The following is a 27,160-nucleotide window of genomic DNA, read 5'->3' on the forward strand; positions in this document are numbered from 1 at the left end:
TACATACCTTAGCGTATCAAAAGAGGTTTCAATTCCTGTCCGTTAATGAATACAACAAGAAAATCATAATGTCTGGAGAATTTATGTCTGAACAGAATGAGTTTTGCTTAAAGAGAGTTTCGTCAAAAAAATATCTAACTTTTATTCCGCCATCTTGCTCCGGTAGTAGCCGGTGAATCAAAACCGGCTGATTCGGCGTACGCCGGTCGCGCCACCGGCGCACTTTTTCTTTGAATCGAGTGACTTAGCCGCCTTGCCGGCGGCCGCCCGCTCTTGACGAATCGAACAGAGGTAATAAGTATTTTCTCTGTGAAACATTTTTTTTCAGAAACAAGGCTGGTTTTAATATAAAAAAAAAGTATTTCAAAGTCGCGGATATCATTGTTTTAAAATAAAATATGCAATAAAACGTCGAGGTAGGAGATAGAAATACTCTTTCATTTGTGGATATGAAGAATAGGGATATTTTACCCTCGGGATTACAAAATGTTATAAAACAACAGTTTGTGACCCTTGGATAAAATATCCCTATCCGTCATATGCACATATGAAATAGCCTCTATAATATTTTCAAGCGATCACGAAATGTTGCAACATTTTGTGATCCTGAGGATGGAATATCCCATTCCTTCTCATGCACGTTTTTGTTTCAAAACTGGACGTTTTTGCTACAAATTGCGATAAATATGACATTCCGCCATTATGAAATAAGTTCAAATAAAACCGCGACTGCAAGTCAATTTTCATACATGAAAATTGCGTGATATTTGCTAATGTAAATTCATTTGTGTACGATCTTTAAAGTAACGCAAATCTAGTTTCTGAAAATAACACCGAGAAAATTAGTCATTTGTTGACTCAATGACGCCGCAGAGGCTTTAAACAATACAGAACAAGTGCTGAGTTGTTATCGAAATTATCATATCTAGAGATATAGCTAGAAGTGACCGTTGTCGCTATAAACAATACCGACAACTAACACCAACTGGTGAATAACATATATTAATGTATTCACGGCTTATAATTAATTTATCGGTATGAAGGTATTCTAGGATTGTTGTCTACGTGGGGTTGGCAACTATCGGACCTCTTTGTGTCACTTATGTACTTAACCAGACCATGTACCACAATATCTTTAAAATGGGAGGTTACCGTGGGTACGAGGAGGAAGCAGAGTTCAGTCCATGAGTACTCACTGCATACCAATATATAATCAGGGAGAAGAATCACTTCATTTCCATTAATATGCAGCTATCGAGGGAAATTGGGATGACAATGGTCGCCTCAAGCAATATCTCCAGATAAGACAGCTTAGATAACAACTCTATAACTTGTTCTGTATTGCTTAAACCCATCTCGGTAAAGTACTGTTCTACCAACTTGTTCTCATAATGTATATATGTTCCATAATAGTTCTTGTAGTGATTATTCCTAATTTGCATATTACATAGTTGTCTGCACTTGCGGGTAGGTACTGATTGTGACGTCATGTGTTTGCGAGCGTAACGTCATACTTTTTTGAGAAAACGACGGGAATTGTGTCAAGTCAAATTGTAAAGAAGCCACACAGTAGTTATATTCTAGAAGTAGAGTTTTACTAATAAAAGTCTTCTGACTGGTTTGACGCTCTAGTAACATCTATGGTAATTTAAGGTTGCTTTGTTTAGAAGGCGGAGGAAAAGCCCCAAACTTCATATGGTACCTGGCAACTATCCCACATGGTATCTAAACTCACGACCCAGAGGTAATACAGTCGCAAATCGCAATGCCATGTTCATTAAAATGATTGTTTTAATAAAAACCTGGCATGGCAAGTCCCCTCAACTTTCATGGTGAACAGTGGCGCCAGTATAAGGTTGCAACACAAATGAGTGGCAGTCAATATCAACCTATTTGTCAATGTGTTCTATGGTTGACCACGATATTGTTCGATGACGCACAAATGTATGTCCATCAAGTGTGAAGACATGCAGCAAATAAACGGAACATTATCTAATATAATTGAATGCCAAAATTGCAGAGTTCGTCCTTTTTTGCGCACAATATTAACTATCCAATATATAAATGTTCCGAACACATTGGCTGCATTTCTCCATAAATCACTTACATTTTATAAAAGACTACAAATGAGCCGAGAAAAAGGTAAAACAGTTTATTTTTTGCACATTTTGCAAAATAAACCCAAAAGTTTAATTGCCACATCTTAAATAGATCATTAGTTATGAAAGGGATCTCATAATGTTAAGATCATACTAAGAGGGAGGGGAACCTGTTTAAATACCACATAAAAGTCTGCACTTCAAAAAACATAGGCTTATATCCCTTGATTAACGGCTTACCTTGCGTCAGACACACTGAAGTCACTATGAGCTTATAACACGTGTACCACACATATATTACAATATACATCACTCTCAATGAATATACTCACCTGTTAATAACGTGTTGTGTAATATAGCAACAACAAATGTATGTATTTAAATGTGAACCAATCAAGCAGTGTACTATGAAAGTATGATATTAGTCGTTTTACATCCGATAATTAATTATTATCACAGATGGGAGACACAAACACATGTTTATTATACCTAGTGCAAAAGTTTTTAAATTTTCATGATAAAAAAAATCCATCATCAATTAAAATAACAAAATGGCACACAAATTTTGATACAAAGTATTCATAAACATCCTTATATAATGCTTGCAGAATTTTAAGATTCCGAAATAAAACACAAGCTCCATGCTCCAGGATTCTGCCTCGTGTAAGTCATCAATGGGTATACATTGTCTATCAAGTCTCACAGCTTTATATCGCCACCTCATATCTAGCTTGCATTGCACGTCATGAAAAAAATGTTCTTACATAGCAGTATAAAAATCTCAAGGTATATTATATACGAAGCACTTTGAAGAATACGATTTTCATATCTCAATATATATAAGATGATCTTCATTCAAAAACGTTAAATATATTCAATCATGGCATCAACAGGTCAACATTATTATTTTTTCTTTGTATGCAAAACATCTTTTTACAATACTAGTACATCAAAATGTGAAGTTTTGGGCAAGTCATTCATATTAAATGGACAAAGTTATTTTCCAATATTCAAAGTTGTTGGTCCAACATGCACATGTCAAACAGACTATACAAGAATATGCATGTCATAATATCTACAGTGTCATTATATAAAGATCATTTATTTAGGAGAATGAACATACACTACCGTGTCTTGTCAGCAAATTTAGGAATGAGTTGGTGAGGACAATAATAACATGACAAAAATACAAGAACGAATCAATTGTTGCATCAACATAAAAAATCTACCTAATATTTGAACACTGCAATATGATACAAGATATTCTTCTTTTCATACTTCATAAAAGTGTTTGTAAAGACAGCTTGATCCCTGATTTTGTTTTTAAGATACGTACCATTACACTATCACAGTTCAATTATATCCGCATTTCTAAATCTACATTACCTTTTACAAGAGTTATTTCCTGAAATATTTAGCATTTGTATCAAAGTCATAATTTTATGCAAGGAAACGGTCATGCACTACAGCAATACATACGTGGCACAAGTGAAGTCGCTATTACAGTTTATGTTTATCAACATTGAAATAGATGAAATATTGAGACAACTCATTATTTTCTGGAAATAAGACAAAATATTTGATTATCGAGCAAACAAGATTATATAATTTCTCTTTAAACTGAACATTTATTATATGCATACAAGTTTAGGGAAACAAATTAAAATAACCTATACATGGAATTCAGAATGATACCTCAAGGTTTGCCAACATAAAAGTGCAAAATGAATACAAAAGGGATAAAAGGTTGTAATGAGTTTTGCTGCCATGCTCTAGCCCGCGTCAGCCTGTCTGCACCATTCAGGCCAGTCGAGAGCGTCCTGCTACCTAACGAGACAGAGAGGTGTGTTATTTGTGTTTATTTTTATCAAAGTATCAAAACGCTTCAATATCAAGACAGAAATATAAACATTTAAAAAAGAAAATTATGGAATCATCAATATCTCAGCAATGCAAGCAATATATGTATCTGGTGACTAGCCAATTTATTGTTCTTCAAAAAAAATATATATATACTAACCTACATTCATATTATAATCTATCAGACAAGTTTCTCATCAAATCAGCAATGGAGCAAAAATAGTATCTATCTACATAGATGCCCCTTATTCCCCCCTATTGTTTTCCGAAAGGGGCCGACCAAACCATAGGCCAGGTCCTTTGTGAGCAAATAAGAGGGAAAAAGGGGTGTGTAATCATATTTGGGACAAGACTCACAACCAGTATGCTTTGGTAATGATGTGTTTTGTAGTAAAAGGATAAGCATATAGTAAATTTAGATCCATGATACAAGTTCTAGGTGTCATATGTTGTTTTTTGCATCTCCGACATCTGCCTCCTCTAACCAAACCTTGTTTTTGTTCCAACATTGTCCGTTAAAACACGACAATGTGTGGATCAAGAAAACGATAAGGCAATGATATCAATGTTTTAAACATTTATTATTTTCCTCCAAAGTCATACTTCACCTGGGGAGACCAGTCCTTGGTTCACACGATTCGCCCTTGAAGGGTACATTTAGATACATAGTATTTCACAGCACAAAATTTACATGCTCAAAAAATATGACTGTAGTGATAGATACATGTGCCGTAAGTATATATACATAATCATGTCCACAATATTAAATCTAAAAAAATTATTAAACAATCAATCCTCAGTCTAATAAAAGCATATTAATTCAAAGACAAAAACCAATGACGGGGTATAATGCTACGGACCATTTAAAACATGAAATACAAAGTGCTTACTAAGCAAATATGATGAACTATAATACAACTATCATCATCAACATCATCGACTTCATTATCATATTAAGAGTTATAGTTTCAAAAACAATGGCATTTTACATAGTTTACAATGTTATTCATGGATAAAAATTAGTGAATCGTACACAAAGAGACTTGGCAGCTCGGTCAGGTCAACGAAAAAACAAAGACTATGAGATATCATTTCAAAGATGCACAAAAAATAATACGAAGACTATCAATGTTTTAAAAATAGAGCAATGTAGTACGACACATTCATTAACGTACACATATTTGGCATTCCGTCATCAATCTAATTTAATATAAAACCTGAAGCATTTTACACAAGTATTAATAAATTTATCTGTTATACATTATCATTACAAAAATGACTCATATCATCATAAAAATTTAACATTACAGTGACTTAAACCTAGTACATTATCATTTATGTTTCCAAACAATGTAACATTATATAGTATTCACATATCTTTATATCTAAACAAAACTATCAATTTGCATACATACAAGTATGATTTTCTGTTCAAAATACAATTAAATAATCATAATGTAATTCTGTGAGCGCCTGAGCATGACTTTTATAACAACAACGTAACTTATGACATGAGAAAATTCATCAAGTGAGATATTTCAATAAAAGTTTAGCACAAATTTATTTATCATACTGTCCACTAAATACTCTGTTTCTTAACCTATCTTAAACATGTTACATACAGTCAAAAATATTTTGATTTTAAGTCACATTATCATAAAAGGTAAACTAGTAGCAATGAACATATTTCATGAACATAAAGAGAAAATTATAGTAATGCAAGTTTGGAATGTGTAGTTCACTAAAAGAAATTAGTTACTTACATCTACGAGATATTGCGATGCTGGGTTCATGGGTTACCAATAAAAACAAGAATAACTGACAGAAGAGAATTCGATGAACGAGGAAGTGATTGTTTATGATGATACGATAATCATATAAGCTTGATACAGTGATTTTACAAGTATAACAATACAAAGATGACTGTCTATTCTTATATATCTAGATATTAAACACAAAACTATTAAATGGAGATTAAAATAAGAAAATAAAGGAAAACAGACACATCTTTTTATCTTATAGGTGTTAGAAGCCATAATGCAGTTTTTATATCTTCTGTCATCAATTCAAATTCAGTCTGAAGTGAGTGAGATATAATATCTTGTCCCTTTTTCCAAAAATTATCCACCAGTTGTCCTACACAAAAAATAAAGGAAAACACAAACACATAACAATGAGATCACCAATATTTTTATCTCCTTAATGATAATGTATCTTCCATCTTGAGGTCAAATTGTGTATTATCTATGTCTAGCCATAGACTTTGACCCCAAGATGTCAAAATAACCAATGATGCCATGGGCTTTTTCTTCGATTACAACTTTTTTTTTATTTAAATAAAACATAATTTTCTGCACAGAATTAGCAATGGAGGTAGGCTACCCAAAACCATACAAAATTAACATAAATAGTACCTGTTTTATGTTGTAGTTTTTTTTCTCTTTTAAAAATTATCTTAGACGATGGTTAATTTATCTACTTTCAACTCCACGACATTGACATTTTTCTAAAAACATTTTCTCTTGCTTGCATTTTGATCCCAATGTGACAGGTTTTCTTTTTGAAAATCGCAACATGCAGAAAATTGTGTTATTTTTGGGGACAAAATTTGACCTCAACATCAGACAACTATCATTAAAGTTTGCTAAATTGCTGAATGCCTTCGAATTCTGTCTTTGCACACTCGACAGGTTGTTGGGTTACCTAAACAAAATAAAAACGATGATGCTTTGTAACATTCCGACATGAGCAGTCAAATACTATCGTTTAGCTTATGCTTATGTAGTTTGCAAATAATTGCATTGAAGTTGATTTCTCATAGAACTTTCGATTTAGATATCCATTAATACAAACTGCTGTTTAAAACATGTCGAAATGTGTCAAAGTCTGAATAGCTATATAGCTAGTAATTTTTGCAGGTCTAACATTTCACGATTTCCATTTTTTAAGTTATTTAAGTATTTTACTTTAAACAATCTAAATTTTTCTATGTAAAGAGCGTTATTATATATAGAATTCTGGATATTTAGTGAACCAAATAACAATTCCCCACAAAAATCGTGAAAATATCCTGGCAAAAATAACCTGCTTTATGGAAAGTGACTTTCCACAACTGCGTAAAATGATTTCTGAAAGCAAAGAAAAATATTAGAGATTAGTGACCTTCTTGAAAAGGATGAAAACAGCAAACCCTGCAAGAAATGGGAAGTAAGAGGGTGGTAAGAGAGATGAGCAGTGTGATTACTAACCTGAGGATGTGCCTATAGAGTCTACTGTTGCTGTACAGGACTAGGGCCTGTCTGCTGTGCCCCGCCTGGCTGTTGTTGAGCCTGCTGTAAGATGAGGTTGGCCTGGTAGTGCATGCCCTGCTGTCTGTAATACTCTGCCCATGCCTGGCTGTAGTCAGCCTGACCGGTCTGTGGGTTGATTGCTGAAAGTATAAAGGTACAGTTGTTAATCTACCATACACAGACAAAGTAGTTGACAATTATAAATTAGTACTTCCACAGCAATGTCAGATAATTACAAATCGACACAGTATTTCAGTACAGGTCTGTGAAATTATCATCATTCATTTTGTGCAAATGATTATACAAAATATCCCCCTCTCTTCCAATTTATAAAGTAAGACCGCAATGTTTAGTCTTTGTGTTTCATGAAATGTCATACATACATATTCTGCATCAACCCATTAATTTGTTATCGTGGCACAAGTGATCAGCAGGTAAAATGGTAATGATGAAAGAGATTATCAACCATGTTTGCTTTTGAAAATTTCTCACATGGGTATTTTAGGTTTGAAATATTATTGTCAAATAAAAGTTCAAATTTAAATCACTTAGAGAGGGGGACACGTTTGTAGACTTTCACAGTAATGTCAGATAACTACAAATCGACACAGTGTTTCAGTACAGGTCTGTGAAATTATCATCATTCATTTTGTACATATACAATAATGGTTTACAAGTAAATCTTGATCATACAAAATAATCCACTCTTTCAATTTACTCAACTGAGATTGCAGTATTTACTCATCATTCATGTTTTCATGGTATGCCATACATATTATATTATCACCTATTCGAACTTAATCAATTTGTTGCCAAGTGACCAAAGGTTGACTGTCAGGAGATAAAACAGTTAAGATACTGATATCATACATTATTTTCTTTAGAAACTGCTTTATATATAGCCATTCAAGATATGAAATATACTTGTTAAATAAGTTCAAATTCCTGTGGAAAGGAACATAAATGCCATATAATGCCTAATCGAAAGAACACAGAATCTTCATGCATGCATTGGTGAAGCCACTTTCATTTTGGGAACTTTGTGTCAGATAAAACAAATCTTCACTTGATTCAGTACAGGTCTGTGAAATTATCATCATTCAATTTGTTCCCAAAAGGTACATTTCATTTTAACCCTGATGTCGATTGTTAGTTGACAATGAATACTAAAGCAAAGGCTATTCAACCTTAAAACTGTCTTGGTTACTTGTACCCCTTTCCTATTTAAAGACATTGTATCTGCTGTATTTTCCTACTACTGACTGTGACTTTAGTTTGGCACTAAATGACCTTAGTTGTCGATGGGCCGTAAAACATATTTAAGGAGCAAGACACATTTTTTCAGAGCAAATGTTTTGCTCACAAAGTAATGATGTCACAGGCGATACCTTCGTTCAAGGGTAGAAAACGGTTAGAGGTTGTGGTGGACTTACATGGGTTTGCTGTTCCAGCTGTGTAGCCCTGCTGTGGGGTTGTCTGGCCCTGCTGTTGTTGCTGCTGTTGTGGCTGTTGCTGTTGTTGAGGGGCGTGCTGCTGTGGCTGCTGACCCTGGACTCCACCCTGACCATACTGGTTGTGGGCGTACTGATTGTAATACTGCGAGTAGTAGGCAGCCCACGCTGCAGCATTGTCTTGAGCCTGTTTATCTAAAAGGTAACAAACACACGATTAACTCATCCCTAGAGATTCAGAAGAATGCTCCAGTTTTTTTACTTAAAGTTTCTTAATGTGTCTTTGGGAAGGAGTTAATAACAAATTATGTATTGTAATATTGCTCAATAGGTTTCATCGATTACTTACTGAAAAATAAGCTAGTGTTGTTTTACAGTACACTTCAGTGAATGAAATGTAACTGCAAGACTTGAAATTCAAAATTATGCATCTTATTTGATATAATTTAAAGAGTATTGCATCTAAAAATATACTGTACCAGAATTTTAAAAAGTTGCAATGTTATTTTTGAAGTTTCGTTTCATTTTTCACATTTCTTCATTGATTTTTAACAAACAGGCCTTCAAACTAACAAAAATATTTCATGCACACATCCGGGTTGGGAATGCAAATCATGCTGAAAAGCATTTTTTTTTTTTTTTTTTATAAAAGGGACACATCAAAAACAGTTATCAATATTGAATCAATCTTGCATGTGAAAAGCAACATTTCTTTAATAACAGTATTGAAAGTTCAAATTGGAATCAAATGGATACTTTTGGCAATGGTTTCAGGGGGCATTAGTTAGAAGATCATATTTAGCATCTCATATCCTGTGCACAGTTTCATGGAGGAAATGGGAAGCGAAAAGCAACAATTATGTTCTCGTAAAACAAAACATGAAAACTCTCATCAGCAAAATTCACTCAAATATATATCCCATAAATTTTGAAACCTTTTTTTGGTTCTTGAAAAGCAGGAAAATCCCGAGACTCCATATCTACAATTGTAGAGAAAAGATACTGTGTCTGTGCATAAATTTAGAAGTTTATATAGATGAATGGTTTCTATCCATCAATTTGTGCATATGGTATGTGATGGAGGAAGAGAAGAACAAATATTTATCATTGTTACGTTAGCAGATATCACGAATAAATAGTAACAAGAGGCCCATGGGCCTTTGCAGTCATCCGACTACCTTGGCACCAGTTGAACTGGAAAAGCTAAAGATCAATCTAGTTTTAGACTGATCCCGGAAAATAACAACACTTATAAGGACCATCAAGTCTTAGTTAAATTCCACTAGTGGAACTTCAGAAGGTTGAAATGTGAAATTTCACTGACCTCACATGGAGTCGGATGACAGAAAACTTTTAAGACTAGCTTGAGAATAAATTGTGGACTTACTCTGATCAGGCTGTTGTTGATATCCCTGCTGGTAGTTGTTTCCACCCCAACCACCACCACCTCCACCCTGAGGTCCCTGGGGAGCTCCAAACTGGCCTCCTGGTGGCTGTTGACTGAAAACAGAACAGGTAGGAAAAGGAATTTATAAATTCTGTGGGAAAATGAGATATTGAACATATTGATTTTTACTACATTTTTTTTTTTTTTTTAATTTTAACGAAAGGGCCATGAATTACGCGTAAGATGGAATACAATGCCAATGACATAAACATCACACATTTTGAGACATCGTTAAATCCATGGAATGTTGGGCAGCTATATCACTTCAACTCCTCATCCAGAACAGGTAAAGGCATTAATTATGGCAATTACAGTAAACCAAGACCTACCCCTGCTGTCCTCCAAAACCATCTCCAAATCCTCCTGGGCCACCTCCCATAGGACCTCCTGGTCCACCCTGGGGTCCTGGACCTCCTGGACCTCCAGGCCCTGGTCCACCGGATGGTGGTGGCTGTCAAAATAAACAAGGCTGAGGTTATTTTCAATTATAAGCTTTGGTTCAAGTTATATCAGTCAAAATATGAATGAACTAGATAAAACAAGAGGCCCAGAGGGCCTGTATCGCTCACCTGGTTTGTAATGCCAAATAATTTTCTGAATACAGGTTCATTGTTTCTTTTCTGAAGGAATTTTAATATTTACCTCTATTTCCCCTATTGGGCCCCACCTCTCCTACCCCCGGGGGATCAGAGCCAAAATTTATACAAGTTCTGTTCCCCTTCCCCCAAGGATATTTCTGGCCAAATTTGGTTACAATCCATGCAGAACTCTATGAGAAGAAGTGATTTAAAGGATTTACCTCTATTTCCCCTATTGGGCCCCACCCCTCCTGCCCCCGGGGGATCAGAGCCAAAATTTATACAAGTTCTGTTCTCCTACCCCCAAGGATGTTTGTGGCCAAATTTAGTTACAATCCATACAAAACTCTTGGACAATTAAGTAGCAATTTAAAGAATTTACCTATAATTCCCCTATTGGGCCCTGCCCCTCCTGCCCCGGGGACCAGAGCCAAAATTTTTACAAACTCAGTTCTTATTCTCCCAAGGATATTTCTGGCCAAATTTGGTTACATTCCATGCAGAACTCTATGACTAGTAGCGAATTATAGGATTTACCTCTATTTCCCCTATTGGGCCCCGCCCCTCCTGCCCCCGGGGGGTCAGAGCCAAAATTTATACAAGTTCTGTTCCCCTACCCCCACGGATGTTTGTGGCCAAATTTGGTTACAATCCATGTAGAACTCTAGGACAAGTAGCGATTGATAGAATTTACCTCTATTTCCCCTATTGGGCCCTGCCCCTCCTGCCCCCTGGGGGTCAGAGCCAAAATTTATACAAGTTCTGTTCTCCTTCCCCCACGGATGTTTGTGGCCAAATTTGGTTACAATCCATGTAGAACTCTATGACAAGTAGCGATTTAAAGGATTTACCTCTATTTCCCATATTGGGCCCCGCCCCTCCTGCCCCCGGGGGGTCAGAGCCAAAATTTATACAAGTTCTGTTCCCCTTCCCCCAAGGATGTTTGTGGCAAAATTTAGTTACAATCGATGTAGAACTCTATGACTAATAGCGAATTAAAGGATTTACCTCTATTTCCCCTATTGGGCCCCACCCCTCCAGCCCCCGGGGGGCAAGAGCCAAAATTTATACAAGTTCTGTTCCCCTTCCCCAAGGATGTTTGTGGCCAAATTTTGTTACATTCCATTCAGAACTCTATGATAAGTAGCGATTTAAAGGATTTACCTATATTTCCCCTATTGGGCCCCGCCCCTCCAGCCCCCGGGGGGTCAGAGCCAAAATTTATACAAGTTCTATTCCCCTTCCCCAACGGATGTTTGTGGCCAAATTTGGTTACAATCCATGTAGAACTCTATGACAAGTAGCGATTTAAAGGATTTACCTCTATTTCCCCTATTGGGCCCCGCCCCTCCTGCCCCGGGGGGGTCAGAGCCAAAATTTATACAAGTTCTGTTCCCCTTCCCCCAAGGATGTTTGTGGCAAAATTTAGTTACAATCCATGTAGAACTCTATGACTAGTAGCGATTTAAAGGATTTACCTCTATTTCCCCTATTGGGCTCCGCCCCTCCTTCCCCCGGGGGGTCAGAGCCAAAATTTATACAAGTTCTGTTCCCCTTCCCCCAAGGATGTTTGTGGCCAAATTTTGTTACATTCCATTCAGAACTCTATTACAAGTAGCGATTTAAAGGATTTACCTATATTTCCCCTATTGGGCCCCGCCCCTCCTGCCCCCGGGGTGTCAGAGCCAAAATTTATACAAGTTCTGTTCCCCCTCCCCCAAGGATGTTTGTGGCCAAATTTGGTTACAATCCATGCAGAACTCTATGACTAGTAGCGATTTAAAGGAAATGTTGACGGACACGGACGGACGACGGACGGACGGACGGACGGACGGACGGACGGACGCCGCGCCATGACATAAGCTCACCGGCCCTTCGGGCCAGGTGAGCTAAAAACTGAATTTTCTAAAGAATTTACGTTGTATTATTGACCAAAGTGTGAAAATAATTTACCAAGCCTGCTTTTTCACATATAAGTTGAATAGCATGTTGTATCTGGCCCTTGTCTCCAGCTCGGATAGAAAAGAGCTTTTCGTTTGGATTTGGCCCTGGTGACCTTTGCAGCTCTACTCGAGCTCCAGACATCTGGTTGATCTGACGTATCGTTTCACCACCTGTGACATTATTAAACAACACACAATGAAAAGTTGTAGAAGGACAGCGAAAACAGTTTTATCAATCTAATTTGACAGCCCCCTCCCCCTTTTTTTTGTCCTTTAATACCATCATAATTATGCCATATTTAACAAAATAAAATTATCATACTCGTTGAAATTTATTTCAAAAGCAGATTTCATCTCTCAGTTATTTAGATTTACCAAATGTATACAAAACAGAAACATCACAATTGATGATAAAATACGCTAAATTAATTATTGTTACTTCCATGGTTGCACATGAATAATTGTTTTAGACGATAGGCCAAACGCAACAAAAAATCTAAAGTTTTTTTTTTTTTTTACACCCAAGAAATACTTTGAAGATAAAAACAACAAATGACAGTAACTGAACATTTACTGTCACACAGTTTACTATAAGAGCAACTGAAAGTGCTTTAGCTACATTTTGTTTACAAACTAGTCAAGCATCATTTATGAAATGAAAACCGACCTTTGCCAATGACTAGTCCACACTTGTCAGCTGGTACAGGGTAGGTGGTTTCATCTCCTCCACCGTAACCACCACCTCGTCCCATTCCCCTTCCTCCAGGGCCACCGGGACCACCGAACTGGCCACCTCCTCTTCCTCCTCCACGACCAAACCCTCGGCCCCGACCCATACCATCTTGATTATCCCTCTGAAAATCAAAAATTCATAAATTGTAAATGCTCAAAACACTTTCTGTGGTATACAACCTTATTCAACATTATCATTTATTTCAACCTTTCAGTTTTCCACTTTTTCAAGCTGTCACGTGTGAGAGAATCTAGTTGGTTCCAAGATAAATATTCTACAATCATATTCCCAGATGATCTAGGACACATTTTGTTGAAAGGTGTACTATCAAACCCCATTCATTGAATGTAGAAACATCCTTATGGTGTTAGCGAATTCCTTTCATGTTTATATTGCACAAGCACTACACCCAAATAACACGCGTCATTTAGGCTTATTCATTGTGCTACCATCCTTTTTCAAAGATTCCAGAAAGTGCTTTAAGATAAGTGGTTATACATTTTTTTGTAAACATAGGTTCAGAAGTTCTATATTTTGTATATCCCTGAATTTAAACTACTGCTGTGGTCTCTTTAAATGAAATGACAATGTCCCATGAACTTTGGTGATTCTTACATGCTCCACCTTCTAGTAACCTTATCTGTGGGAAATTGACCTTTCTGAAATTTCTTTATTTATAGAAGGCAGAGAGAAGAACATTGTACACTTAAGACAAGTATATGTTAATACGAAGAATAGTTTGCACTATATCAGGGAATTTGACCAGCAAGCAAGTCTTAAATTTTGTTGCAAGGTCTACTATCGAACCCCACTCATTGAATGAATACACATCCTGGTGGTGTTAGCGAATTCCTTACATTAATGTCGCACAAGTCGACACCCATGACACAAGAATGTTCTCAAGGGTTCTAATTATGTGCATTTCTCTGGGTTTTTACCGAATTTTCAGAACTAAATTAAGAACTTTTCAGGACCTTTTCAATGATAAAATTACCACTTCTAGGTACCATACACAATGTGAATTTGTAAAGTAGCTGAATATCAGACATAAAATAACAGGTCTTAAATTTTGATTATTAAAATTTTGGAAAATAAGCTATTGCAACAATATAGACTTAAATCGTGTAACTCTTTTTACTTCACATTGGAAGAATAAAGATTCTTTTTTGGGTTACATCTTGAAAATTAAAGACCTTTTCCATAATATTTCATTGATGCCAGTCTTGTAAACTAATCTACAGGAAATTGGCCTTTCATAAACAGTTTTCTTAAACTCTTGTGGAGCATAGAACTGCAACTGCTATTTTGGTGCTAATAGCTATAAAACATTTTCTTGAATTTTCATATCACTTGAACTTGAACTTTCCAGTTTAGTCAATAGAAAAGAGTATGGTATATATCAATCAAGACTAGGATAAACTAATGCTCTAGGACTTTAATTTTGTTGTAAGGTCTACTATCGAACCCCACTCATTGAATGAATACACATCCTGGTGGTGTTAGCGAATTCCTTACATTTATGTCGCACAAGTCGACACCCATGACACAAGAATGTTCTCAAGGGTTCTAATTATGTGCATTTCTCCAAGAGGTTTTACTGAATTCTTATGACTTAATTACAAGTATTTTTTAGGACTTTTTAAAATTGCAATATTAAGGACTATACACACTATCTGAATCTTTATTGTAGCTGAATTTCAGTTTGGAAAAATAACAGCCTTAAAGCCTATCGGAATATGGGTCATTAAGAACAATATTTACCCTCAATATCACCTTTGGTTTTTTTTTAACTTACATTACTAGCTTCCTGCAACAGATTTTCAATAAACTGGGCCGCCTGTTCGATTTCCGAAGAAGATCCCCGGATCGAACACATCCTCTCCGGGCGAGAATCATCTAGATCAAAAATTGGAAAACAAAACAACATTGTGAAACCTGTCAAGTAAGTAAAACCTATCAAAAAGATTAACGAACTAATAAGTCTTTATCGAAAATTAAATTTTCTTTAGTCCTTTTCATAAAATAGCAATGAAATAATTCAATGATCATAAACTTGGAATATTGATCTTAATCTTAAAATCAAGTCACCTGGTTTAAACTGGACTTTAGCGTTCGTTTCTCGCTGAATTCTCTTGATCATATCACCACTTTTACCAATAACAATTCCAACAAGATTACGAGGTACTGGGATCTACAAAAGAAAAATCAAAAGAATTAAAACACAAGAACAACCAGAACTGATGCTTCCGCAAAACCAAGAATTTCAGCACAATATTCAGCATTATGATTGAGAGCACCATGCACTAAAGTTTGCCAATAGGGCTGTATGTATTACTGTTTGTATCTATTCAGGTAAACAGCGATTGTTGACTTCATTTTCAAAAACTTACCTCAAATGATTGCTGTCCGCCCATACTGTTGCCAAAAGAATTATTCTTAAAACCGCCAGGCTGAAATATAAATCATTTTTGTATATATATAAAATGCTTTAGATTGTAAAATATGATTTTCTCTTTTGAAAAGGAGCAAACAGTTTTTCCCTTATCAAGTTGACCTGTTTCCTATGTGATAGTGGAAATATACAATAGCCATTTCTAATTGGGCTTCACTTACATGTATTCATAATTATATATACAACAGTTCCAATAACTAAACAATTACATGTAGTGCATCTCACTTAAAAAAGCACCCATAGAAAGAATGTTGGGTACTTATTGAGTTTGAGTTTGAAACAAATTGAAGGATAATAACTTTGATCAAATATAAGGGAAACACATTTAAAGTGCCAGGTTTAATTCAGTAAGCATTGATACATTATTTATAGCAGTTTACTTTTGCTTAAACAAGCAATTATCCATTTTTATCTGCTCAAACAAGCAATCATCCCATTTTTTGAAGGTTTCAGAATGACTATAAGTGGGGGCTTCAGTTGAATATGTTCCAAATTTAAGTTTAACACATCTAGAGGAATATACATTTGAAAAGAACAACAATCACTTTTTCTATGTGCAATTTCTTGGCATGCTAAAATTCTGTGCAATTCTGCCAAAACAGATTTAAGACAAAATCCGACAATGTAAAAAGTTTTTCGCTTACCGACTGACCCCACATGCCTCCATTCTGAAAAAGTGGGAGTTGAATCATAGCACGTAATTAATCTATAATAACTACAACATTTAATGCTCAATTCCAGCTGGGATGAATTGCTTGTCCAGCATTTGGTAACTGCCATTCAAGACTTGTTCCCTAAAGAAAACTACTGTTCAAACAATATCTTAATTTAAGATGGTCTTGTTAAAGGCCCACTACCTTTCCGGAGCAAAATATAATGATTTCTTAAAAACATTAATAACAATATAAAATATATACCGATGGCCTAAGAAGAGGTTGCAACACCAAACATATGCAAGATTTACCGCGTAATATATGAAAACAGTGGAGAGTCATTTCACTGTTTTGCCGTCTGGCGCAGAGATAGTCAACTACCGCGCAGTATTTAGGACGAGGGCGGGAAACATGACGACCCGCGTTATAAAAATTAACATTTTATTAATTTTGATTAAATTGTTCAGAAGGTGATGATATATGTAGTATTAACGGTAAGTCAATAACTTTTGCGACTCTACAAAATTATCGATCTCGTTTTACATTCACATTTTAAAAATAAAAAACCGTTTCGGAAAGGTAGTGGGCCTTTAAATTAAATTGAATTGGATACCCTTCTCCAGCATCACATGACATCAGTGTTGGGAATCAGTTAAAATTTCATGGTCGATCATCAATTTTATTTAATCAATCAATGATCGATTAAAATCGTATATTTTTTCCCTAGATGTATAAACAAGTCTCATATAAAAAAAATTCCTTCAGAGGCTTATAATCGTGAGGCCTCTCTGTGCTGTCATGTTTTCATGTCGCTTATTTTTCCCCACAAATCATGCTCATCTGAAGTTTACATTACTACGTAGTGCTTATGCGCTTTTGAATTTGCTTAGACACTTAAAATTTGAAATGAAATGTATGACAACCTAACACAAGGGAATAATTTTAACAAGTTGGCTATGTATTCTAGCATGTTTTAGTGATCAGCTAAATTTATACTTTCGTTTAGCATGGTGTCGAAAAATTCTGACAAACTCAATTACAGACCTCTTACTTGATTAATTGATCTAACACCTCAAACCAACGATACTCGGCGAACTCGATTAATCAGAACACCACTATATGACATGTTATTTTTTTTGCTTCAAATATTTGAACTTGTCCTTTCCTTGTGAAATAATGAAGTGGTACTTCATTTCCATCCTGCAAAACTACATAATAGTTATGATTTTAACCCTTGAAAGGTCTACCTATGGTTTTAATTGTTTACCTCCATGTCTTTCTCTGTTAATAGCTCCATTACCATTTCTCTTGCTCTCTGAAAATTTAACATGTTCGTATGAAAAAGCAATCTAGTAAATACTGCATACATTGTGTGAATATACTTAATTATGTTTCAATGAACATGTAAAAAGTCAAATGTTAATGTCACTTAAAATGTATTAAATTAACAAGTTCTGTAGATCTGCAAATCATTCTCATATTTTAAAGCAAATTGAGGATAGAGTGTACTTGTATGTTTATTAAAGTACCATCAAGTTTATAAGTAGATAGGCCAATATCTTTATACCTATTAATAAATTCAAAGAAAATGCATAAGATTTTTTTAAATATATATATATATATAAAAAAAAACCAAAAAAAAACAAACATGGATTGTTCACTTCACACCTCTTTGATTATATTACACTTATTGGGTTGGCCAATTTCTAAATTTTATCATGCTTTTTCCACCTACATTACACTTATTGGGTTCGCCGGAGATTCTAAGAGGCTTCTCCATGGATGATGGTATGTTGCTATCCTGAATCATGACCATCTTGACACCAGCTCGCTCCTGCATTTGTTTGATATTTTCGCCTCCTTTGCCGATGATGAGACCCACTTTATCTCCTGGAATCATCATCTCTACCACAGTATTACCCTCGCTGTGGCCGGATGGGTCTCCAGGGTTGGTTTGGCCCTTCATGATAATATCCTGCATCTGCTGTTTACATGACCTGAAACAGGAAATTAGGTTTAATCACAAGAGAAATAAGATGTCATCTTCAATTTTTGCATAAAGAAATGGTGTAATTTACTGTCATATACTTGTTGCAATATATAAACCTGCCTTCTCAAGACATTTTATAACATTTTGGTGTAATAAATACACATTTGCTATGGATGCAACGTCTAAAATTGTTTTTAATAATCCCCAACTCTTATGCTGATTAACCAATGGGAGCAGTCTTACGCGATGGATCCTGGAGTTCCTGTTAAAGTACATGGTCTATCTGGACAACCACCACTGTCTGGGGCAATCTGGATTTTACATCCTGTCTCTGCCTGCAGCCTCGTGATCTGTTCACCACCTTTGCCAATAACTGAAATGAAAGCAAAACTTGTTAAGATAATCTACATTATGCTTAAAAATGTAAAGAGATTAAGTGGTAAACTATAGCATTCAGATTTTAAAATATATTTTATATGTATAGTACTTGTACTAGAATGCCAACTTGACTCGCAACTGGGGAAACCTACAAAAGCAACAACCCTGTCAGAAGTATTTCTAAGATAGCTGCCATCACAAATATTTCTTGAATAGCTGCCACAACAAATATTTCTTGCGAGACTTCACAATTAAACAGACAACCTAACTTGGTTGAACATAGTGGAAACCACTCAATTTTACACACATTATTGCCACCTTCCTCTTTAACAACCACAACACATTTTCATCTGACAAATGTAACACAACACTGTTCAACAAAGTTTGTGAAAAAATCTAAATACTCACTAAGGCCAACCATTCTGTCTGGCACAGCAAAGTCTTCTGTTATCACCATGGCTGAACCGTTGTGTGGTATACTTGGGTTACTTGTAATACTTGTCGGTAAACCTGCCTGTGGGGGAGGTTGGGATGCAGGCCCGATTCCTAACTGTTGATTAATTCTGGCGGCAGCTTCTTGGGCAGCTATTGCTGCAGGACTTTAATGAAGAAAAAAACACCATTTAATATCGACAGAATATAAAGTAATTCAAGTATTTGAAGTATGTAAGAAAAATCTTTACTGGTATAACATATATGAGCAAATATGGTACACAAATTAGATATATTCTCAATTTCAATGACAATTAATTAAGATTTATATCAAAATTGTTCTGTCAAAATGAACATAAACAAGAGTACATGTATTTACTATCAAAAATTTAATAATCTTTATTCACATGCATATAATTAATTATTTATTAAAATTATATTCTAACAAAACTCACTTCTGTTGACCTGCTAGGGCTTTCAACTGAGCACCAATAGCTGAAAAGCAAGAAAAAACATAAAAGCACACATTGAGTATAAACACCCGACCCATAACCATTTTAACAAACACATATTTACCCTCCCATCACTACATGCAATGACACACACACAAGCAGACTATGAAGCACAAAAAGCAGATTACTCCCATTTAAAATATTGAATCTTTCATTGAGGTTTCTAACGATATTCTTTCATTAGTTAAATTATTCAACATAATTATATCTACTACTTCAAATTCATACATGTACAGTGTTTTTTCCTGCCTATATATTTGGGGCTGAAATATGGCCCCATTCCCAATATTATTTCTTATTTCCCCCCCCCCCCCCCAAATCTATGTCTAAATTTCCCAAATCAATGAGTTGATGTCTATTTTATGTGACGAAACAAAAAAAAATCCAGAAATTTCAAGTTTAAACGTCCTATTTTTGTATACATTGTTATACTTGATACTTAGAGAAGGATAATTGTTTATTTCTACCATTTCCAAAATATCCATTAACACTTAAAATTTTTCATTTCCTACTTTTATCGCACAAAATTTCACAATTTTCACCAATGGCAATTTCCGAAAATACCCAGGAAAAACGCTGATGTATGTTGCCACAGACTAGCTTTTAGGTGCCTTTTATACTAGATTTTCCAGTAAATATATTACTGAAGTGCACACAAATGGCTGTGCCAGTGTTCCGAGGTCAATCAATAAAACTGATGTCAACATTGATGGTTCAGGCAACATAGATTGCATGTAATACACAGGCTTAATCTACATTAGTATATGGAAATGTGATAATGGGAAAATGTCATGTTTCAGAAAAAAGCAAAATTTCAGACAATAGATACAGGAACTTTATCTACAGATGAAAACATGCACAGAAATGTCTCCGTAATTCTGAATAGATTGATAGCTAGCTATGTTAGGTAAAAGGATTCAAAACCAACACCTGCCTCATATAAGTTGAAGTCTTCTAACATGTAAAATTTATCAGGGTTCCTATCTTAAAGTTCAAAATTGACAGATATGCAAAAACACTACCTATAGGCTATAAATGAAATTAATGAAATTCATTCAAGTATTATTCTTTTCCTTTCCATATTCGTATACACAAGTTTTATATAATAGAGAAATGAATTTCAACAATTATTTTGCATGGGACAGAACTTAAATGAGAAAACGAATCCCACACACCATTTCTTGCATGGCCAAGACGCGGCATTTTTACAAAATAAAATACAGATCATTATTTAAGTTCTGATGTAAAAGAAATAGTTTACTACATTTGCTATTTTAATTTCAAAGTGCAGTTTTTTTAAATCAACACAATTAACACAAAGATGACATTAAAAGCAGTTTGGTATGCATGGTTCAACACGAAACTCTAATCAAGAATGCATATTTTTTGGAAGTTAAGACGACAGCTACTGGCATGTTAATGTATCAATAGTTGTGTGTTAGTTAATAACATAAAAATCTCAAACTAATTTAAATTGGTAAGGTGTTCCATTAAAAACATGCACAATTCTTATCAAGCATCAGGCATCAGAATGAACATATTCACAAAATCATCAATCAATCAAAATGTGTTTCAATGTAAAATAATGAAATAATTATACAAATTTCAGTATGTCATCAAAAGTTAATTATGAAACAACATCAAAATCAACAATTTCAACTGTAATTTCAAATCATCATATGAAAAAAACATCAGAAGACATATAAATTATAAATTGCATAGATCTTTAATCACTGCTAGAGAAGGAAATGCATAAACAGAAAAACATGTTTAAAGCATGAAAATTGCATTGATGAGAATTGAACTCCTGAAAATGTTCACATTAGAAAACGTTCACCCATAACCTGTGTACATCCATTGTCTTTCTTCAATTATTCATGTAGATTTTAACAATGGAGAAAATGTCTGTTTAAAACAAGAAAGAAACATTCATTTTAGAGATTTGAAAGAGTAGTGCTTACAAAAAATTCTCACATGCAAGTAAAGTATTTCTCGAAACTACTTCTAAGTTCAATCAAAATGGTTATAGACAAAATGGTTAATTTGAAAATAGTATCTACAACTAAGCCTAGCAATGTAAAAAAAAAAAAAATGAAAAAAAAATAATTTTTTTTTTAGAAATGTTAAAAGTATTATGATTGGAGTGAGAAGTGCAATATATATATAGGATGAAAACATCTATCTGTATTAGATTGTGTGTACTTCAAAAGATATTTACCGTCTGATCAACGAATATGAAGAAAGACAATGGATTCAAAGCAAAACAAACATGAAATGTAATAATTACACATCACATGTATAAATTGTACACTTTTAGCCTAGGCATTTTAACTTTGAACAAAACGTTAATTGAAAGTCTGGCCAATCAAGAGGGTGCTCTGAAGTGTATGTGGGTTTGTATTGTACAAGGTTTTAGAACACATACGGTCGTTAATAGCAGCTACACTCTTCTTTTGTTCTGGTTCACCTGTGAAAAGAAACAAAGCACATATTGTATGTATCCCCCTCGAGGAAGGAAGGTAGGGATGAAGCCTTTATGTAGACAAGTTGGTACAGTTTGGCTGTTTAACCAGATAGGTGTGGTGACCACTGTGTTTTTAGCACATAGAGGTACACTGTCCTTAGTCCATTCTTTAATATGGGCATCTGTGATGCCAGTTTTGCGTACCGATAAGTAGCACAAAGTTCTGTCACACCAATATAATGGCCCAAACTTTTCCATATAAAGATACAAATGTACTTTTGGTAAAAAGTCTGCATTTCTTTTCGTTTTCTTTTTGTTAATTGTTACATATTTGGTGAAACATTCCTTGTGCTATGTTACATCGGAACTATTTGCAACAGTATACCTCTAGTTATGAAATATCCAAACTGTATCAAATCTAAGGAGTGGGAGATTTTTTTTGAAGAAACTGCTTATCTTTGATCTGGGGATCCTTTATGTCCCTTTACTTTTATATTGAGATTTTTCTTTTCCACTTTTAACATTTTTTTTGTTCTTTTCTCTTATTTCATTTTCTTATTTCAGACAATGTACCTTTAGGTGACAAAATCATTGCTGCAAATATAAGTCCAAAACCATATCATGAGGCAACTTAAAAAGCACACACAAGCATGATACAACAGTCTTAAAAGGATATTGGGGACAAAAAGTATATCTCATTCATTTTCTTAGTTAAATCATAATTTACTCATACCAAAAGCTTGTCCGTCGGAATCAAAGGGCCTTTTCAATGTAGCAGGCACTGAAGCATCCCCACCTCCAGCTGCGGGTTGGTTGATTTTGGCAGCGATCTGCAGTAAAAAATAAAAAATTCTCAAAATACTATTTATTAGATTTGTAATAATGAAACTTTATATTTAGTAAGAATTAGCATCTGTGAAATGTATTAACATATTTGAAACTAAATCGATTGCGATATAAAAATTCCCAAAATCAATACAATGAAATTATAAATACCTAATCTAGTTGGTTTTGATATCTACGACATAACTCGGTGCTTGCATAGCCCACATTCGTACTGAATGACCAGGTTTTATGTTTAGTGTCGCCACGTGATATGTAGTTCTAAACAAAATTCCATCAATCCTATTCCTCTTGTGCTCTCTCGTCTCCACATAGTGTATAGGACTAAGTGCTTAGTGTTTTATCATAACATTGACCATTTTTATTTAACTTCCGCAATGACAAACGAAAAACGCCATGGTGGTAGAAACTACAAAGGCCGCTTCCTGTCCAACTTCAGGTTGCTTTGTTTTTTACTAATTAACGTCGTAGAGAAATGAAGTCACCGTTTTCAAACTACACAAATAGAAATATGGTAGGATAGTTGCTTGTTTAGATGGTAATTTAGTAAAATCTCGAATGTATTCTTGTATGAGGTAAAAAGGAAGTAGGTTTTGCTGCAAGACGCGGGCTTATGGCTTCTTTGAAACATGCCGACGCAGACCACGCGGTCGAGCTCGGGCACGAAGAACAAGACCTCCGGTGAACAAATAAATAGTCGAAAATGCGAAATGACAACTATTTCTGTTTTTCAGTGTACGCGGTGGACATTAACGTATCATTTTACCTGTCTTGCGCGGGCAACGGCGTCAGCAAAAGCGGTTTGAGCGTCCACAGTTCCTTGACCTGCTGATTCCATCTCCCGCAAACGACAAAGATGGCGGCCGAGAAAGGTAAATTGACTCGTTGCAGTAAAGTAAATCAAGACTTGTGATTGGTGGATAATAGTGACGCATTTGGGAAACACGACTCAGGGGCTCCATAAAGGATAACAGAGTGAAATATTTTATCATTCATCATTTCTAATCAAAGTGGTAAATTTAGATAGACATTTTGGTACGTTTATCCTTTTTTTCGACATAAACGAAGCATTTTTTATTTCACAAATCTTAAAAACCAAAGAAAAATCCTACTAATATATATTTATTTTGAAATAAGAGTAAATTTACATAAATATACTCTGTAGTGACCGTCACTTTACACTACCAGAGATTTAAATATAATTACTATATAAATCTCTGACACTACTAAACACCACGCGAGACGCATATGAACTGGGAATAAAAATAATTTTTCTCAACAAACACTTGCACTGAAGATTTAGAATAAATATCGTAAATTTTTAATAAAATTACGACATCTCATGAAATGACAGCACGCTTCCCCGAAAACTACATCAAAGGCATCCTCGATACTCCAGGGCTTCCGATCACTTACGATCTCTACACCCCTGGACTATCTCAAAGTGAAATTGAAGGCAGCTCAGCGAAAAAAACATTTGACCAATCACAGGCTAGCAAGTATTTCATTTGAAGACTACAGAGAGAGCGACGCCTAACATCAAAGCCACAGAGTCAACCGCAATGTACCGTTATACGGCTCTTTTGATGTACATCAAATGACTAAGTTACCTGTTCTATTCTGTTGCCTCCAGTTTTACTATGAGATAGTCCAGGGGTGTAGAGATCGTAAGTGATCGGAACCCCTGGAATATCGAGGATGCATCAAAGGTTGCTCCGGCGGATATCAAATTAAGGTTTGGTGTTATTAGTTTAGCGCCTTGTTAACGACCACGGTCATGTCATATATATTATATATATATATTAGGCAAAAAAAAAAAAAAAAAAAAAAATAAAGCCTAATAATACAGGCAGGTTCAGCGGACTATGTAAGGACATGCCAGACTTGCTGGTGGAGGAAAGCTGGAGTACCCGGAGAAAACCACCAAAAACGGTCAGTACCTAGCAACTGTCCCACGTGGGATACGAACTCACGACCCACGTCACGGTCCATCCTCGATATTCCAGGGCTTCCGATCACTTACGATCTCTACACCCCTGGACTACAGTATCTCATAGTAAAACTGGAGGCGACAGAATAGAACAGGTAATTAATCATTTGATGTACATCAAAAGAGCCGTATAACGGTACACTGTGGCTGACTGTGTTGCTTTGATGTTAGTCATCGCTCTCTCTGTAGTCTTCAAATGAAAACTTTGCTAGTCTGTGATTGGTCAAATGTTTTCCGCTGAACTGCCTTCAATTTCACTATGAGATAGTCCAGGGGTGTAGAGATCGTTAATGATCGGAAGTCCTGGAGTATCGAGGATGGTCACGGTCAGTCAGAAACATATACATAGAGATTGGCAACTCCGCCATTTTTACGATCGGCAGATGTACCCCTGTATGGGGTTCGGAATTTTTAGATAAATTTTTAAATAGTTAAATACAGCAGAGTAACTTTGAAATGTTATAAAAGTTCAGTAATTTTCAGATGGTTTGAGTACTATTTTGGAAAGAAAAAATAATATAACTGCTTCGCGGTTTATTTATCTCCATAACATAAAAAATCTATTCAAGTTAAAGGCCCACTACCTTTCCGGAACAAAATTTAAAGGTTTCTTAAAAACATTAATAATAAAAAAGAAAATATATATCGATGGCTTAAGATGAGGTTACAACACCAAACATATGCAAGATTTCCTGTCTAATGTACGATAAAAGTGGAGATTCATTTCGCTGTTTTGCCGTCTGGCGCAGTGATAGTCAACTACCGCGCGGCATTTAGGACGACGGCGGGAAACATAAAACGACCCGCGTTATGAAAATTAACATTTTATTTATTCTAATTAAACAGTTCTGAAGGTGATGATAAGTGTGCTAGTACACGTATAGTTAATAACTTCTGCGACTTTACAAAATTATTGATCTCGTTTTACATTCCTATTTTAAAAATTAAAAGCCGTTTCGGAAAGGTAGTGTCCCTTTAATCCTTAAAGGCCCACTACCTTTCCGGAACAAAATTTAAAGGTTTCTTAAAAACATTAATAAAAAAAAAGAAAATATATATCGATGGCTTAAGATGAGGTTACAACACCAAACATATGCAAGATTTCCTGTCTAATGTACGATAAAAGTGGAGATTCATTTCGCTGTTTTGCCGTCTGGCGCAGTGATAGTCAACTACCGCGCGGCATTTAGGACGACGGCGGGAAACATAAAACGACCCGCGTTATGAAAATTAACATTTTATTTATTCTAATTAAACAGTTCTGAAGGTGATGATAAGTGTGCTAGTACACGTATAGTTAATAACTTCTGCGACTACAAAATTATTGATCTCGTTTTACATTCCTATTTTAAAAATTAAAAGCCGTTTCGGAAAGGTAGTGTCCCTTTAATCCTTAAAGGCCCACTACCTTTCCGGAACAAAATTTATAGGTTTCTTAAAAACATTAATAAAAAAAAAAAGAAAATATATATCGATGGCTTAAGATGAGGTTACAACACCAAACATATGCAAGATTTCCTGTCCAATGTACGATAAAAGTGGAGATTCATTTCGCTGTTTTGCCGTCTGGCGCAGTGATAGTCAACTACCGCGCGGCATTTAGGACGACAGCGGGAAACATAAAACGACCCGCGTTATGAAAATTAACATTTTATTTATTCTAATTAAACAGTTCTGAAGGTGATGATAAGTGTGCTACATCCTCGATACTCCAGGGGTTCCGATCACTTACGATCTCTACACCCCTGGACTATCTCATAGTGAAATTGAAGGCAGCTCAGCTGAAAATATTTGACCAATCACAGACCAGCAAAGATTTCCTTTGCAGACTACAGAGAGAGCGACGCCCAACTTCAAAGCCACATAGTCAACCACAGTGTACCGTTATACGGTTCTTTTGATGTACATCAAAGGACTAAATTACCTGTTCTGTTCTGTTGCCTCCAGTTTTACGATGAGATAGTCCAGGGGTGTAGAGATCGTAAGTGATCGGAACCCCTGGAGTATCGAGGATGAGTGTGCTAGTACACGTATAGTTAATAACT

At 35.3% G+C, this 27,160-nt stretch overlaps 1 protein-coding gene across 5 annotated transcripts; it reads right to left on the bottom strand.

Annotated features, from left to right (window-relative positions):
* Nucleotides 1-2,138: 2,138 nt before the first annotated feature.
* LOC138321565 (far upstream element-binding protein 1-like) lies at nt 2,139-24,018 on the bottom strand. Of its 5 annotated transcripts, none has more exons than XM_069265321.1 (20): nt 23,892-24,018; nt 23,016-23,112; nt 22,244-22,285; nt 19,762-19,801; nt 19,283-19,473; nt 18,740-18,869; nt 18,242-18,503; nt 17,774-17,821; nt 16,498-16,521; nt 15,792-15,851; nt 15,490-15,592; nt 15,197-15,297; nt 13,336-13,522; nt 12,679-12,839; nt 10,477-10,598; nt 10,088-10,200; nt 9,636-9,680; nt 8,683-8,895; nt 7,208-7,389; nt 2,139-6,095 (listed from the first exon to the last, which is right to left on the bottom strand). In XM_069265321.1, exons 1-19 carry the CDS (start codon nt 23,961-23,963, stop codon nt 7,229-7,231), a joined length of 2,172 nt encoding a protein of 723 aa, XP_069121422.1. In that variant the 5' UTR covers nt 23,964-24,018; the 3' UTR covers nt 2,139-6,095; nt 7,208-7,228. The 5 variants fall into 5 exon arrangements, with proteins under 5 accessions (XP_069121422.1, XP_069121421.1, XP_069121424.1 ...); XM_069265320.1 differs by having other exon boundaries at nt 15,197-15,303; XM_069265323.1 differs by lacking the exon at nt 22,244-22,285 and having other exon boundaries at nt 15,197-15,303.
* Nucleotides 24,019-27,160: the final 3,142 nt, after the last annotated feature.

Source organism: Argopecten irradians, chromosome 4, assembly GCF_041381155.1.
Source record: "Argopecten irradians isolate NY chromosome 4, Ai_NY, whole genome shotgun sequence".
Classification (NCBI taxonomy): Eukaryota; Metazoa; Mollusca; class Bivalvia; order Pectinida; family Pectinidae; genus Argopecten; species Argopecten irradians.